This window comes from Heloderma suspectum, chromosome 5 (genome assembly GCF_057233095.1).
Source record: "Heloderma suspectum isolate Gila_16-S chromosome 5, 16-S_ref, whole genome shotgun sequence".
NCBI lineage: Eukaryota > Metazoa > Chordata > Lepidosauria > Squamata > Helodermatidae > Heloderma > Heloderma suspectum.
In genome coordinates, this window is record NC_139462.1 from 122550854 (window position 1) to 122568718 (window position 17865).

The 17865-nt window shown below is 42.2% G+C and overlaps 1 protein-coding gene across 10 annotated transcripts in view; it reads right to left on the reverse strand.

The window, feature by feature from the left end:
• HTT (huntingtin) overlaps positions 1-17865 on the reverse strand; it is a 381175-nt gene that overhangs the window by 315223 nt on the left and 48087 nt on the right. For all 10 annotated transcript variants that reach the window (XM_084859889.1, XM_084859888.1, XM_084859886.1 and 7 more), the window contains exons 6-10: positions 14238-14376; positions 12520-12661; positions 7319-7497; positions 2833-3037; positions 2147-2194 (exon numbers count right to left, since the gene is read on the reverse strand). In XM_084859889.1, the coding sequence (XP_084716015.1) occupies positions 2147-2194; positions 2833-3037; positions 7319-7497; positions 12520-12661; positions 14238-14376 (713 nt within the window). The remainder of the gene's footprint in view (positions 1-2146; positions 2195-2832; positions 3038-7318; positions 7498-12519; positions 12662-14237; positions 14377-17865) is intronic.

Consider the following 17865-nt stretch of genomic DNA (forward strand, 5'->3'; position numbering starts at 1 on the left):
GAAGCTCAAATATTTTGGCCACCTAATGCGAAGAGAAAACGCACTGGAAAAGACCCTGATGCTGGGAAAGATTGAAGGCAAAAGGAGAAGGGGATGGCAGAGGATGAGATGGCTAGATAGCATCACCGATGCAATGAATATGAACTTGAGCACGCTCCGGGGGAGAGCGGAGGACAGGAAGGCCTAGCATGCTATGGTCCATGGGGTCACGAAGAGTCGGACACGACTGAATGACTGAACAACAACAAAAATTGATTGATAACAATGTGAAAGGTCAAGTGAGTAGTCCAGGCTCCCTTAGAAACCTAATCCCCTATCAGGCATACCCCTTTCTCCTCCCCTTGCCAAAGACACTCTCAACAAAATTCACCTCTAGCGTATTCACCAATGGATAACAACACTGGACTATACTGCAGAGTTATCATACACTACTCCCCCGCCCATCCGCACCCCCCCCCCCAGGAAAGATTTATGTGTGACTAAAATCAGAATATTATATTCACTATTTTTGTCATTCTAATTCATATTGGTATATTTTGTTTTTTAACATTATTAATAACAAATATCAATATACTACCCTGAAATGATAGCCATGAGGGAACATGTCTGAAAAAGGTTTCCCTGTCCTGTTCTATATCGTACATAGATGTTACAAATAGATGTTTTGGACCAAACATTCTTTTCTATTGTTTTTGCGAGGACTGCCTCCGTAAAGATCAGACTCCAGAATCCAGAAAAGCTTGTGGCCAATCCAAATAGGCCACATGGGTGGTTGAAAACTTGTTTCAGAACAAACAGCTAGTGGTGCAAGGTCAAAGCCAGGAACGGGTCAATATCCAAGGCAATTATGCTCAAACAGGGCTTCTGTAAAGCCTGATTGCAGCATGGGGAAATGCTGTTTGAGGTGGGTTGCAGTCTTGGGGAAGAGAAGGTAAACCACCCCCTCTGCAAATGTTGCCCCATACAACAATTAGTCTTTTCAAAAGCCCTCATTGCTACCAGATGGAGCTTTTAAAAGACTGATTGCAATGCAAGTGCTTTTTCAAGGGAGGGTCACAGTGTTGGGGAGAGGAGGGTTAGCCCTTCTTCCACAGCACCCCCCCCCCATGCGCCTCGCTGCAATTAAGCTTTTAAAAAGCCTCAACTGGCACCACTGGAAGCTTTTTAAATGTCTTAATGTGGTGTGGGCAGGGGAGCAGTGAAACTGTCTTATCTTCAATCAATGATCAGCGATAAGGCAGGGAACCTGGCGGGCCGGATGGGGATCTCTTGAGGGCCATGTTAGGCTGGTGGGCGGATGTGCCCCATCCCTGATATAGACTATTACCTACTACAGAGATAATTTCAATTATATATATGCCTCAAATAGTGACTCTCCAATTGAAGAAATATACAGCAAAGCAATCTAGAAGGCTAAAGTGAGCTAAGCGATACTCGGATTGTGGATGGAGGAGAATGCAACCCAGACCTGTACTCTAAGGAAAAAAATATTCCTGGCTTTAATGACAAAAATAGACATAGAATGATCAAGATGCAAGTTTAAAAAGTAATAAAGCCAAATACAAGCTGAAGATATGAGAACAGTTTATGTTCAATATTGTAGTTTAATAAATCATATGTCAACTATGTTAGTAAGAAAACATTATATACAAAGAGTAGTTGAAAATATGCAGTACACAGGCATACATTAAGCAAACACCACAGAAGTTGAAATAAAAAAGAAAAAAGAAAAGTAAAGTGTTAAAAAGTGCATCTCGTTCAAAGCAAGTTATAGTTAAAAGGAGCATTCACAGTAGACATGGCCAATTTTGAAAATACCAAAAGTTAAGGAATTAAAGAAAATTGTTGAAACCTGTGATTATTTAATGATCAACAGCCACACATGATAAAAACAACGACACATAGAATTCTCTTAGGTTTCAATCATACACCAACTTTTCTGAGAGTAAGCCACACTGAATTCTGTGGCGTTTTCTTCTGAGCAGACATGCATAGGATGGTACTGTTAAGTGGGTAATTAAAAAGGAACCAACCAAGATATATGTTAATGGAAAACTATGTTTACCAAGTCAAAGAAATGAAAAGAGGCAGGAAAACATAACACCAGAGACTGTGATTTCATATATATATATATATATATAATCACCTTTTTGTTTTCTGGAAAAAACAGGACTGCATGAAGACCCCCCTCCAGCTGCAAATTACAGAAAGTAACAAATCAAGGCATAAATCAGAGTGAATGTCAAGAAGGAATTATAGAACTCCCTGAAAATGTATTGCCTAATTTATAAAATATCATTTTCTGCCAACGGTCAGCAGCAAACTTTACTACTGAAAATCGGTTGAGTTTCTAACAAGCATGAACAAACTAGTCCAGTACCATATTTGAATATTCTAACCATAAATGAAAAAATATTTTTGAAAATGTTAGCAACTAGAGATATAAAGCCAATCTTTCAAGAGAACAGAACTCACTATTTATTCTAATCTGACTTAGTTCCAATACAAGGACTGGTAAGGGTACCAACACTGAAAAAGATGACACAACAATGTATTTCTGAGGAACCTTGAAGACTAAGGCAATTTATTATGGCATCGTGTATTGTAGTCTTTAAGGCACCACAGGATAATTCTTTTTTAGTGTTGCTAACATAGCTACCCCTCTGGGATTTAATACTTAAAAGCATCTAGAAAGCTAATTTAGATTTTCTGGTTAAGTATGCTTTAAAAGTCCGACTCCTGCTTTCTGTAAAAACAAGATTTTTAACTCAAGTATTTACCATGACTTAATACAGACTTCCGTTTTTGAAAAAGTGAAAAGACATAGCTTACCTAGAAGTTCTACTATGCTGTCGCTGCGGTTTCTGTTGATAGGCTCATCTTTGGATACATTGACCTGTGTAATGCCACCAGCAGTAGTCAGGGCAAGGAGGAGATTAGGAGGTGGTGTTCTAAGAAGCTGTTGTAATAGTTCCAAAGAGCCAGTCACAACATTGTGGTCCTGGTGCTGAGTATAATGTAGACTCAGTTCGTAAACCTAGAATTCAAGAAGGTGATCAAGAGTCAAACATTCGTGTGAATGCCTCCTACATGAAATGTGACTTCCACAATTTCCTTTTCCAACAGCAATCCCTGTGCTGCACCCACTGCTGCTTTACAACCTCAATGCTCAACAGCAGCTTTTGGGGCAACGTAGGGTACTTGAAAGAGGAAGGGCAAAGTTGCAAAAGCCCAGGTGAAGGCATGAAAAGTTGGGCTTACTCTGGAATTCCATTCTGGTATGTAGGTATGGAAGCAGACAGAAAACAGTTAACACATCCTCCAGCTGAAGGCAGGGCCAGCAAGTTTGATGTCCATTCTGAGCAGTGATGTGAGGTGCAATATTTTTCAAAATGGAACATTTTCCAGCACTTAGGTTTCAAAGGATATCAAGTAGTATACAAGTCATTTAAATAAATTAATAAATAAAGTAATAGAAATTGTCCTATGAAGAAAGATTGAATGAACTGGTATGTTTAGCCTTGAGAAGAGAAGACTGGCGGGGGGGAATATGAAAACACTTTTCAAGTACCTAAAGGGTTGCCACACAGAAGAGGGATGCAACCTGTTCTCTATCATCCAAGACTCTAGGACACGAAATAATGGGATTAAATTTCAGGAAGGCAAATGTCAATTGAATATCAAGAAAAACTTCCTAATGATCAGAGCATTCAGAAAAGGGAACCAACTGCCTAGGAATGTGATGGCCTCTCCCTCCCTGGAGATATTCAAGCAGAAACTGGACAGCCATCTGTCAAGGATGTTTTCAACTGGATTCTTACACTGAGCAGGGATTGGACTTGATGGTCTAAATGGCCCCTTCCAACTCTATGACTGATCCCTTTCATTGGGTATGACTACTTGGGAGAGAGGCCACCAAAGAGGTATATCTGAGGGGTACCTTCAAGTCATCCATACCCTGCTGTTATGGAATAAAAACTTTAGGCCATGTTAACAGCTGACTTGCCATGAAGAGGAGTAGCCCACTCTGATTTGATGAGTTTGTCAAAGCCTAGCAGAAAAGGCTTCATGGACAGCTGGTTTTGGCTCTGGAAACATAGAAGGCCCTTTGGACTTTGTCTAAGCTGTTGCTGGTACCTTGGGCAGTAAACATTAAGAAGACATGGCTTTAGATAATAGGGCAAGGAAAGCTTCACTACTGAAAAATCTGGTACTAGAGGAATCCTCTAGTGGCTCCTAGTCTAACCATTCAGCTAATAGGGTTGCCAAATTCAGAGGAAGGCAAATTTCTGTCAGACAGTTGGGAATTAGGCAGCCTGGCTCTATAGCTGTGCCCTTTTCACCATCCCATGACCGTTGAGTTGGGAGATTCTCCTGCAGATTTGTTTGAGTGAGCATGGTCTTTGGAATGGGTTAAAACGTTACACTGGTGGCCTATAAGCAGGAACACTGGAGGCTGTTAATACCACCCTGGGTGGTGGGAACGAGCAGCCTTAGCAAGCAAGCATGGCATGGTCCAAAAATGCAGCAGCCATGTCAGTTCTCTCAACTTGCAAGTTGCCCTCAGGGCATTCATGGCTGGGCTTGGTGCCAATGGCAAAGCTGCTCTAGTGGTTAGTGCTGCCAGTGTCGAGCTTGTCTGCGGAATCCACAGAGGTCATCCCCTTTGGTGTCTCTGCAAACACCTGCATCTCTCGGGACAGTCCAATCAATTCTAGGATGCAGCTTGTTTAAGACTGTTTTGTGCTCCACATGATCCTAATATGCTTGACTGTTTTATTATTTCCAGGCTTAGATGTCTTCCATGAGGCAGCAGAACAGGGGGAAGTAAAGATCAAGAGGGAATAAAAAGGTAAGTAGCCAGAAGAGGTCCTTTTTTTGTTTTGTTTTGTTTGGGGGTTTTGAGAAAAGGTCTACTAGAAGGAAAAAGATATAGAATTTAAAACTGGTAGAAAAAAAGGAGATGGTTGAGAAACAGGTAGAGGATATAGCTTAATGAGAGGTAGTTCATAAGGCAGGAACCACTGGAGGAGGATCCATGATTACAACTACTAGGCAAAAAAATATTGTTATGTGATCCCTGCCCTTTCTGGGTGGTAGGAGGACTTGACCCATTCTTGGATGTTTGCTTCACACCAGACAGGGAAGCACAGGATCTTGGCCTCCTGAGGGGCTTTAGTGTTGGAGGAGGAATTACCTTCTAATTTCAGCAATAATTTCTGATTGCTTTGGTTAGAATGACATGGAAGCAGTAAATCACGACAATATAGATTGTGGGAGGGGGAAGAGGGTTTTACCTGATTGATAGTATCCCTTCCTGAATCGCAGACTCTTAAAACGAGAGCCATTTGCACCTGCAGAGACCTCGTCACATTTATCACCCCAATTTCTTTGAGAGCTGAGAGCGGGCAAGAGGGGGAAGCTCTTGATACCTTTCCTAAGGGAATAGTGGCTCTGTCCTCAACCAGCAACAGAACTGGAGCAAGCTGAGAAGAACAGTTGAGGGGGATGACTGTGGCTTGGGGAATAACAGCCACTATAGGGACAGTGCCCCCTGGAGAAGGACCAAGTGGAGGCACCCATCTGTGCTGTGCTTGTACTTAAGTTTGTTCCTGAACCTGGAGCAGGAACAGCAGGAGGAGCTAGATGAAGGACTACGGGAAGACTTAGGGGAATCCCTTGGTTTAAATTTACCTCAGTTCTAGCCATTCCCAGGATAGCCACCACACCCCTGCTACCCTTGGGATTCAACAGAGGAACTTGAGATTAATTGCTTCTCCACCTGGGCGCAGCCAAAAAACAGAAAAAAATGCTGGCTTCATATTTCAGTAGGGCTCAAGAGCAGCAAAGAGGCCTTGCTATTCTTGAAGAGCCAGAAAAATTGAAAATGGGAGGAGCTTCCTTCTCAGACAGAACATCAAATTACTGGCCTTGCCTCTGAACCAAGGATGGGGTTAAACTTTTCCTGCCTGCAATCCTGCCTTGTGAAAAAGAATGGAAGGTCCTCATACAGCTCTTAAAACAAACACTACAACAGCAGGAATGGCAATTTATAACTAGAGAATTTAGGGCGCAATCCTATGGGGATGGTCGGCCGCCTCCAAACTCAGAGGCGACTGACTATCCAATGTAGGGCGGGTGGATCGTGGAGGGGATCTTCTCCTCCATGCTCCAGGTGCCCTGCATTTGTAGCTAGATGGTCAATTTCAGCTGACTAGCTGGGGCACCACAGAGTGGGTGGGGAGGCCAGATGGCGCAAAGGAAACATTATAACGGTGCTTCTGCCACCACCACCCCACCCCTAGGAATGCCTCCTTTCCCCCCGCTCCGCGCTGCTCTTCCAAGCATGGAGTCGGGGATGAACCGCACCACCTACAAGGCAGCAGGGGCGGGGAGTTGGTTTTCTGGGAACTGACCTCAGAATGCTGGCTCCGAGGTCAGTTCCTGAAAAACAAAAAATCCTATGGCTGTCTAGCAGCCATAAGATTGCACCCTTAAATATTTAAGAACAGGGAGCAAGTGCTGGATTTGATGTTTCTTTAGGACCTCAGTTATTTTCCTAAATGTGCAGTTTCACTCAGATTAAAATATACTGGTCTACAAAAGGAAACTTAAACCATGACTTAGAATAGCTTTTATGTACCTGGAAGTTAATGCCAAAAGCCTGTATAGATTAACATTTTAGATTATTTGAAGTATTTCGTATAAATCAGATAATAGTACTTACTTGACATACACAGGACACAGAAACAAAGAGATGCTAGACCATGGCCAAATCATTGGTTGCCTATGAGTTGCATAAATCAAAATAATAAAAAAGGCCTACTCTAAGCACATGAAAATTCAAATAAGGCGAAGTAGTGCAAAAAAAAAGTTCTATACAATGGGCAATATCCAATGGGGCACTTCTCCCCCCGCCAATTCCCTTCCGTCCCGCCAATTCCCTTCCAGAAGTGGTGGGTTGATTTTGCTTGCGCAAGGGAGATTTAACCCACTGCTTAAGCCACGGAGATTTAGTGCTTCCCAGAGGAAGCCCCGAAATGAACAGAAACACTCATTTCTAGAAGGAGGCAAGTTGGTGGAGCTCTCTTATGTGAGCTCCACCAACCCACTTCCTTCCAGAAATGAGGGTTTCTGCTCATTTCGGGCTGCCCCCAGAAGTGCTAAATCTCCCCTGCATAAGCAGTAGGCGCTGCTTGTGAGAGGGAATCTGCAGGGTACAAGAGAATCGGCAAGGACATAAGTTGGATACTGCCCAATATGACAAAGACTGGCTTATTAACTTAGAAAGTTAAAACAGTTGTCATTTCAGTCCTACCTGAATAAGTTGATCTAAGGAAGGAGAAATCTCTGTTTCTTTCCGTATCACTCCAAAACTACCTTTGAGGCTTGTATCTTTCACCTGCTGCTGTAGTAAAGGTATTAGATACCTTAAGGTGAGCAATACACCAAGAATTAAGACACTGGGATATTCATCTTCCATGGGAACTAATAAACCTGCAAAGAACATCACCATGGTTTAAAAGAGACAACACCAGTACAATCCTTATGAAGATCCTATATACTATAGAATCTTTTTTTATTCACTCCATGGGTTTGCACAGAAATTGGGATTTTAAGCTTATCCTAAAATGCTGGGATATTTTAATTCAGGCAAGTCAACTTCATTAATTCATTGCTGTATGCAGTAGATAATAGTCCAGGAGCTGTGTGAAAATACTTATAAGGTAAAAAAAGGTTTGACTATCTGGACAGCTTACAAAAGTTGTGGCATCTCCAAAACTGTCAGTCTTATGCTGGCCATTTACAGCGTGGCAGCTCCTCCAAACCCCTTTTCATCGTCAATAATTACATCCTAGGGTACATGGATGAAACAAGCAGCATATGTTGGGGAACAGTGTATATAATTCCAGACTCTCCAATCTGACTGACTTTGTTAGAGTGAACCCACTTTCTGACCCCTCAAAAATGGGAGGCGCTAAGTACCTCATACAACATATGGCTGAAAGTGGTATCATTTAGTAGAAATCACCTTTCTTTATCCTAAAATATCCAATATGACTGCTTTATGTGGAGCCAAGCCCAAATCAGACCATTTAATATCTTCCCAGTAATAACATTTTCCAATATAAATTGGAACTATGTAAGCTGTGGAACTCCCTGCTGAGGGAAGCTAGGTTCACTCCCTCTCTATTGTCCTTCTGCTAGCAGGCCAAGACCTTTTTATTCAAGCAGGAGTTCATTATGTAAGCAGGTCTGTTGTGTTGCATGCTGTTTTTATTCCATTATTGTTGTGTTTTTAATTGTGTTTTAATTTATGTTATATTATTGCTTTAATCAAGTTTTATTTATGATTGTAAGCCACCCTGAGCATCATTTTTCTTGTAGAAAGGTGGAGCACAAATCAAATCAAATAAATAAATAGTGCATTTTATTGGCGTATTTATTTGAAATTATGGACTACTTTAGCAATAAAGTCAAAGTAAAGTATTAGTTTTGCTACAAGAATATGTTTGTATTTATTTTAGTTATTAAAAACTGAAACAATTAACATATCACCCCCAAAAGCCCGACATAAAATCCCTACTGAACCCCTTGGGATTGTTACATATTTCCAACCTAAAATATTATTAGATCTAAATCTAACCCCATAATCCTAGATAAAGAACAACAGATAACCAGACTAAACAAATGACACAAATGTGATGCTTTTTCAACACTTATTTATCCACAACTGATTCAGCATTCAATATCCATGTGTGAAAAAGTATGTGCACCTTTAGATTCAGTACCTGGTGGCGCCCCTTTGAACAGCAATGACTTCAAGAAAGTGTTTCCTGTAACTGTTGGTCAATCTCTCACATCGGTTTTGAAGAATTTTGGCTAATTCCTCCTTACAGAACTGCTTCAACTCAGTGACATTTGAGGGCTTCCTCATATGAACAGCTCACTTCAGGTCTTGCCACAACATTCCGATGGGGTTTAGGTCCGGACTTTGACTAGGCCATTCTAAAACACAGAATTTCTTCTTCCGCAGACATTCTTTTGTAGATCTGCTTGTATGTTTAGGATCATTATCTTGTTGCATGACCCACTTTCAGTTCAGCTTCAGCTCACAGACAGATGGCCTGACATTCTCTTCTAGAATCTTCTGATGCACTGCAGAATTCATGGTTGTGTCATTGATGGCTAGCTGTCCAGGTCCTGAGACAGAAAAGCAGGCCAAACCATCATATTCCCACCACCATGCTTGACAGTTGAGATGAGGTTCTTCTGTTCGAATTCAGTGTTTGTTATTGAGGCCAGAAAGTTCTACCTTTGACTTGTCTGTCCAGATAACATTGTTCCAGAAGTCTTGGGGATCATCTATGTGGTGAGAGTGGCCTGCAGATCCTTGTTATGTTGCTCTGGGGTTCTTTTTGACTTTCTGGATGATGTACCAATATGTTGTTGGAGAGATTTTAGTAGGACAACCGCTCATGGGTAGAATGACTGTGGTCTTGAATCTTCTCCATTTGTAGACTGTCTGACATTGGATTGGTGGACCCCCAAATCCTTAGAAATGGTTTTGTAACCCTTTCTAGACTGATGAGCAGCAATAACTGTTTTCTGAGGTTCTCAGGGATGTCTTTTGATCGTGGCATGACATGTTTGCACATAACCGTATGATGAAGACCAGATTCACAAAGTTTCTGATCCTTTTATAGAGAGGGCCTCCCAAACTCACCCCTGAAGATCTACTGAATTACTTAAACACCTGATCGTAATTATTCTCTTTAATTGAGCTGATGCAACCAGGGGTTCACTTACTTTTGCACATACCCTGACTCTTAAATACTCATTGTTTGCCTAATTTATACATTTTTTTATTTTGCAAGACATGGAATTGGTTAATATAAACCCTATTGGATATCTAGAAAACGACACGTTTTGATTCACGAAGGCTATCGTGGTAAAACTATGGAATTTCCGTAATTATCATTAGGGTTCACAAACTTTTTATCACCACTGTATATACGCTATTGTTGTGATGACAGACTCAGTTTGTGCTATTGGCATTCAAAGTTTACTTGGCCTTATGGCACTGACCACATAAGATGTTCACCGTGCCAGACTTCAGACAACTACTTCAGTTCTGTTTCATTCATGTCTTCTGCAACAACAAAATTCTGAGAAGACTTCAGCTCTGCTACCAGACTCGGTCCTTCACTCTCTTCATTGGTGGTCACCCCCATCAAATCTACGAAAGGGGTTCCCAATTGCACCGTGTTGTTTTGTCCAGGATTGTGACTATGGATGCTTCCACATTGGGATGGAAGCACATGCTCAGTGATCAGCAGCCAAGAAATGTCTCCATACAGATGTACTCAAGCTCCTCATGATAAAGAAGACATTTGTTGCCTTCAAACCCATGCTTTCAAACCGAGAAGTTCAAATTGCATCAGACAGTATGCCAATAGTTTATTACATCAACGAACAGGGAGGTATGCAATCCAAAGTGCTTCTGGACCTAACACTGGACCCCTGGCACTGGTACCTGGAACAACACATACATCTGCTACCAGTGCACCTTAAAGGTACGGACAATGCCCTAGCAGACCTGTTAAGTTGCATGAGGGAGAGCTTGTACGAATGGAAGCTGGATCTATTGGTAGTGCAGGATCTTTTTCATAAGTGGGGGACTCCACAGACAGACCCCTTTGTCTCCTGAAAGGCCCAACTGCCCTGCTTCTGCACCCCAGCAAGGACAAGGCAGCGATCGATGGGAGAGGCGTTCCTATATCAATGGACTGGTCTTTCATTCTATGCCTTTTCTTCAATCCAACAAATAGCCAGGGTACTGGTGAAATTACATTCTGATCACCCCTTGGTGGCTGAGGCAACCTTGATTTGCCCCACTTCTGGCAGCAGCACAGGGGAGCTCATGTTGCTCTTCCCCAGATCCCAGAGCTTCTGACCCAGCAGGATGACAGAGGTCAGACACTCGGACCTGCCTCCCCTACATACCAGAGGGGCAAGCAGTTTTGGATGTGGCACTGAAGCCGTTTATGCAACGCTTATATGTTGCAATGGGAAAGCACTCCATGTAGTACACCCATCACAGGCCATCAATCCAGTTACTTGCTCATTGCAAAATGTTTTCCAGTTTCTGCTAAATTTAAAGCAGCAAGTCCTGACCAATTTGTTGCTGAGAGTATCTGGCAGCATTATCCACACTTCATACTCCAGTGCAAGGTTATTCCCTGTTCTGTTTCCCTGTCATCAGTTTTTCAAGGGCTTGAAGAACTTGTGCCCTCCTGTGTCAAAACCTATAGTAGTCCCATGGAGTTTCTCTCTCTTGGCCTGTCTACTCTAGTGTTATGTGATCTCTGCTTACTTACCTTCAAGGTGATACTCCTAGTGGCTATCACAATGGCCCACAGTGCAAGTGAACTGGAAGCACTGAGATTTGATCCCCTTTCCTGGTGTTATATAGGGACAAAGCTGAGCTCAGGCCAGACAGAACCTTTTTGCCTAGTTCTGCTTTTCATATGAATAAGGACATTGCTCTGGCAGTCTTCTTCCTGAATCCCTCCACACCTCCTGAATTCTCACTCCATATGCTGGATGTCTGGAGGGCACTCACCTTTTACCTGGACAAGACCACCTCCTTTCAGAAAATCCTCCAACGATTTTTTGTTATTTAGGGCCAAAGAAGGATCAACCAGTGTATCTCAAAGATTCTCAGCATGAGTTATGGAAACTGTGAAGCTGTGCTAAACGTCATAGCACATTCAACCAGGACCATGGCTTCTTCTGTGGCATTTGCTAGAGGGGTGCTGCTCATGAACTCTGCAGGACTGCCACAGGGTTGCAGCCATCAACCTTCATTAGGCACTACCGCTTAGACACTAGAGCAGGGAAGGATGCTTCTTTCAAATGGGTGGTGTTGACATCCCTGTTGTCCTGATCATCTGAAGTCACCCATATGTGTGATGCACAGAGACCAAGCAGGACAGGTTGCTTACCTGTAACTATAGTTCTCCAAGTGGTCATCTATGCAGTCACACAACCCACCCTCCTGCCCACTACAGGTGTTCATTCAACCTAGTCTCTTTAGCTTGGATTGCTGCAGTGGTCTCAGTAAACTGAGGAGATACACAGCAATCATGCCCAGTAGGGATGCACAGGAAGTGACAGGGCAGGCTTCCCACTCAAAAGATTCAGCTCTAGAAGGTTATGTCCTGTAAAGAGGACAGGAGAAAGAATAATGGATAACCCTTCTTGGAACTCAACAGGCCCCATAAGCTGTAACATTTAAGTATTGCACTATGTAATGACTAGTAAAAATGTTTTGCCCACAGTTCTTTCTTTACAAAGAACAGCACCTTTCATAAGAGAGTCATAAGCGAGCCATGGTTTGGTGCTATGTGTGAACCAATGCATGGCATGGAAGGCCAAATATAATTCTGTTGAGTTACAAATGAAGTATTTTCCCAGTTTCTATTAAAGCCTGCAGCAGCATTTTTGCCATCTTACCTAGTAATACATTCAGTAGCCAAGTATAAAAATACTGTGTTCTTCTTGAATGCTGGCAGATGCTCACAGTTGATGCAGCTGCAGTTCGACGAATAGTAGGAGAACTTGACTTAAGGTTAGCTATGAAAGCCTTCAATAAAACCTAAAGTGAAAGACGATTTTTTCAGTTATTGATTTATCTGCAATGCACTGTAAGATCTAAGCTTAATTGGGGGGGTTTCAAGTTTGACTAAATCTTAGACCGGCATGCACATTTAGACAACACTGTGTAAAATGTATGAAATAAAAGCTTTCAGTAAAACAATGCTATCAATCGGCCACACAAACTGAAGATGAACTAAACTTCTCATCACTTGCAACAAAAATCAGACCAGTTATAGAAGAACAGTTTTTCCTCCTCAGCACCCAATGTCCTCCTATCTATTCATCAATGCATTTGTAGTATCACATAGTACTTCACAAGTTCTATCCACAGTGATGAAAAATAATCCTGCAGTACAGACAATGATCAGGCAAAACGTATTACATGCACCTATCCCTTATGGTCCAGCATTTGGCCAGTGGAATCTGCTACTATCAAATGCCTCCAACAAGTTACTGCTGCATTTTCTTCTTGGTCAAAGAGAACATTTGAAAGATACAGGGTTTCCTTCAGGCCACCCTAGACCAAAAAATAAAAATAGGCAAAAGAATACCATTGCTTCAATATGACAAGATATAACTTGTTGTCTAACTCTGCTCAGTTACCTTCACGTAGCATCAGCATGTTATCCGAAACATACAACAATCTGCATTAGTACTGGTATCAGTGCTAACACTGAACACAGAACCCATTGCCATTTTCAGCTTACACCTCAATTTGTGCTTTAGTCTCAATTAAAATATTATATAGCAGAGTTTGATAGGGAAGTTTGCAATACATTCACATGCCAGGGTTGGAAATAGTGCTGCTGGCTTTCACAAGCATTTGTGAGAATAAGAGGACTGGTGGTTATGTTTGTGTACGTGCAAATAAGGAAATATATCATATTCATTTACTGGCTGTATTTGCATGTAGCCTTGGTTTAGCACTATGAGGATGAGCCGCAGCAAGCCTTGGGCGTGTCGCACAATCCCCCCTCTTCCTCCACTGTGGCCGAAAGAAGGAGTTACTAATTGCAACTTATCACGACATCTGAACCCAGGCAAACTGCAGTTAGTCTCAAAGGTTAGCAGAAGCAAAACAGCTTATGCCACAGTTTATAAAGCTGGCTTGTTTTCACAAACCATGGTACAGATTAACAACAATTTCAGATTTAGATGTAGCGCTAAACTGTGGTTAATCTAAATGGAAGCACAAGTTTCCGATTTCCACTTCATGTTTACACTGGACAAGGAAGGGGGAGCATGCAAGCCCAAGCTTTGCTGCTTGTCTTCATAACACTAAACCATGGCTTAGCATTACATACTAACTGGGCCAAAGTGATGCAAGTGAAATAAAGCTGAAATCCTGCAATTTAAGATGTATTTCCAACATCTCTCTTGATGACTCCACAGCATACATATCTCACAGGATACTAATTCCAGTTGTTGTGCCATTCTCCTTTCACAATTACAAAATTGGTATGAGTTCTCTACAATCTTGCAATTTCGAAATGATGTATTTCCTGTTGGTAATTTTTGTTTTATTTACTGCAACAAATTATTAGGTGTAATAGAAACATTTTCGATAACTGTACCTTAATTTCATTGTCATTTGCAAAATTTCCAAAAGCTGCCAGAATTCTTGGCATTGCTGCAGCCAGTGTCTCTTGCACTGATTCTTCAGGCCTCTTGCTTACTCGTGTTAGGCAGGGCAAAAGGTTTACCAAGTACGGTCTGTAATGAAAAAACAGGACAAAAATAATATTCAGCGGCTTGAACAGACTACTCAACACGCTGGATACAGACTTGCCCCCTCTGCAAATGGAAGAGCTCCTTCCATTCACACAGGAATTGGGCTCCCGTGGAGGAGACGATGCTGGTGGTTACCGGGTGGAAGGAGAAATTGGAAAAAATTGCTGCCCCACCCCCCTCCTCCAGCGCCGTTGGAATTCTGCTGAGCACCAAGTCTGGATCCAATCCAAGGAATCTCAATAGTTGGGAGAATTAGCTTGGTGTTTTACAATCAGCCATGAGCTAATATTTTCTTACTTAAACAGATGAAAAACAGTGAATGTACCACATGTATTTCTTCTCTTTAGATATAAGGAGAACATTTGACTAAGGTTACACCTCCCATCAGACTCCATTCAAATAAGAATACAGCATGCAACAGAGTGCTAACCAGATCAAAAACCAAACTCCAACCAAATTGCACCCCACAACAACACTGCAACCATTAATAAACAGGATAACACAGAAAACCACTGGGCTTGCCCAGGCTCAAAGGATACCAGAGCAGAGCTACAGAATGGAACTCTGAGCATTTAATGTTCCTTCTAGTCTGATGTGACGGAAGTAAAACACATCCTTCCCCACTCCCTCATGGACATTGGCCATTTCAGTTCCTCCCTAGTGACTACTTACCTTTAGCACATCCCGCTCTTGAATGCCTCCTTCATACCAAACATAGAACAGAACACAGGTCATTTATTGTGAAGGTTCCTTCTCATTTGATATGACAGCTGCATCCAATCCACACTCTCAAAATTAACTGGCTATTCACCTTATAGGCAAACAAGGGCTCACTACCTGCTGGCAGCTGCAAAGCTATCCCAGCTTGTGCTAGGTTCAACCAGAGAATAATTTCCCCCTTCCTACTTTTCTCCTAATGTTTGCAGCAGGCTCCTTGGGTTATTTCCTGTCTCTATACATTTGCCTACAGGAAGGAATTGGGAGGAGTCTTAAGACACTGGACCTAGTATTGAAATCTGGGTCACATAATTTCTGCCTTTCCTGGGTGGTGGTAGGACACAACCTATTCTTGGATGCCTCCTTCATGCCAAATGGAGGAGACTCACACTCGTTTTCCTTGCAGAAAACCAGCAGATCCAACTAAGATGGATGGAGCAGAATGTTCCTCTTACCTCTAAAGAGAAGGAACATCCACAATAAATCCAATGTTCCATTCTCCTTTGGAGGAGGAGAACATCCTAACTAGGGATAAGAAAGCAGTATCTCTTTTCCCAGATGGGCCTACCTGCTTTTGAAAAGGATCACATAATTCACTGCAGAACTCATGGCCAAAGGCTGCAACTGTGGATACATAGCTTTTCAATTAGTAATATCAAGCAAGTGTTTGTAATCCTGACAGATAGCCTCTTTCTTAAAGGCAGATGGTTGCCCTGAGGAATCACTCCTCGCTGATGGAGTTTCTTCCCTTGAAGGCATCCATTAGTTCTTTTTACCATCTCAAGGATGAGGACAGACAGGATGATTTAAAGGAACACGAAGTCAGAATGCAGTTTAAAACTTACTGAATGCACACAATTAAAGAAATTGCACAAATGAGTAACAAAGGTGTTATATAATGTGATCTCACCACGATTCCAACACCACAGCTATTGGGGCATTCAAGCCTAAAAGAGGGGTTGGAGATGTGTGAATGCGAACTTCAGAAGACTCTCAATCTATGAATGGACCGTAACAAATAAACCGGGGGCTAATGTAGGCCCCCTGGCCTGTAAGCAAGTTAACAGTAGTTCTGGAGATGCTTAGAGATCCATAATGCTCCCTGCTTTGGTTCATTCTTAACTGCAGCTCCTTGCAGTTAGGCCTCTTAGCTCATAAGATGAGTCAAAGGCCAGTGTAGTGCCCCCTCAGCATATTCCAGAGCTAACGAGCTCTGGTACGGTTTATCTTATCAGAGCCTAGGATGTGCCCGAGAGTAAAGCTATGTTTATCTTAAGCTACAGCTGTCCATGCTGAGAGATAAGGTCTAACAATGCTTGTACTTGTCATATTACCTCACTGCTGTGCCTGAACAACATGTATGATATAAAAATCATCTTGCAGCACAGCTCTGGGTTCAAAGCTTTGTCTAATCCAACCATTGGGTATGCCTGTGCGCTGTAAGTACCCAATAAAAATATCCTTGCAAGCAAACCTGGACCTGACTTATCACTTTCTCGGTACCCCTAAATCTTGGAAGCCCACAGCCAGGGCATACAGCTACTATTGGCCTTTTATACCTTTTTCCCACAGACTGACTCCTTTAGTTCCCAAGGTGTTCCAGGTGATAAAATGTTGTTTACCACTTAAGAAATACGGTGGGTCCTGGATGGGCCAGACTTTGTCCATCTGAACACCCACATCGGTACCCTATGATTTAGTCTATGCCACTGGACAATGTATTAGGTAATGCTACCCTAGCCAAAGTGACTGTTCTTCAGGAGTAGTATCATCCTTACCCAACAGTATGTGTCTATCGCTGTCATGTACAAAGCTGGGTGCCCATGTTCGGCTAACATTTTCATCTTTCCCCAATAATTAAGGGCTAGGGTCTTATCCTTGGCTTTCTGATGTGATGTTTGTCCTCATAACTCATCCTATGCTTTCCAGAATGCTTGACTACTTGAATTCACTCAGTTACATATTCAAGTAATCCATCTAGATAAACATGTGCACTGCAGGTCAGCATTACTAAGGAAAATCCCCAAGCTTGGTCTCAATGTCATCCTCATCATTTGTTACACCCTTCCTTACTCATGGCCTGCTGGGTATGAAACCTCAAACTATTTTTGAGCACAGCATACAAAGTAGACAGGCCAAGCAAATCCATATTACAGAGCATCCCTAATTAGCACAGAATATAGAGGATCTCATGTTTCAGGAGATTCCCCTAAACACTACAGGCTGTCACAGAGACCAACATGGTATCTGTATACTCCAATGATATACAGTGCTAAGGGCAGCAAAGACAGTAGTGCACATGATAGAGGTGGTGGCAAGTTCCCCTGGCATAGGCTGCTGCTGTACTTAGTTAGGCATTAAGTACTATACATAACCTAATCCAGCAGCCCAACATGGCTTTAGACACCTTCTCATCTGAGACAGCAGTTTGTACAAACAGACAGGAGTTAAACTGTCAGCTTCAGTCACGTGCCAGATAAAGATCGGGAACTTCTATCAACATCAAAGAAGCACCACCCCTCCCTATCCACATCAAACATGTGTCACTCCTACCCCTAAGACGCTGGGATTGAACAATGCCAGATACAGCTCCCAGAAACCTGCTGGCATAAAAGATACTGCAGCTCAAAGGACTATATATGGAATGTGGAGAGGCTGATGTTACTAGATATCATAAACTCTAGAATTCAAACACTGAAGTAGTTAGCGTTGATGAGCCAGGTGAAATCTCCATGACAGAAGCCTGTGTGTTCA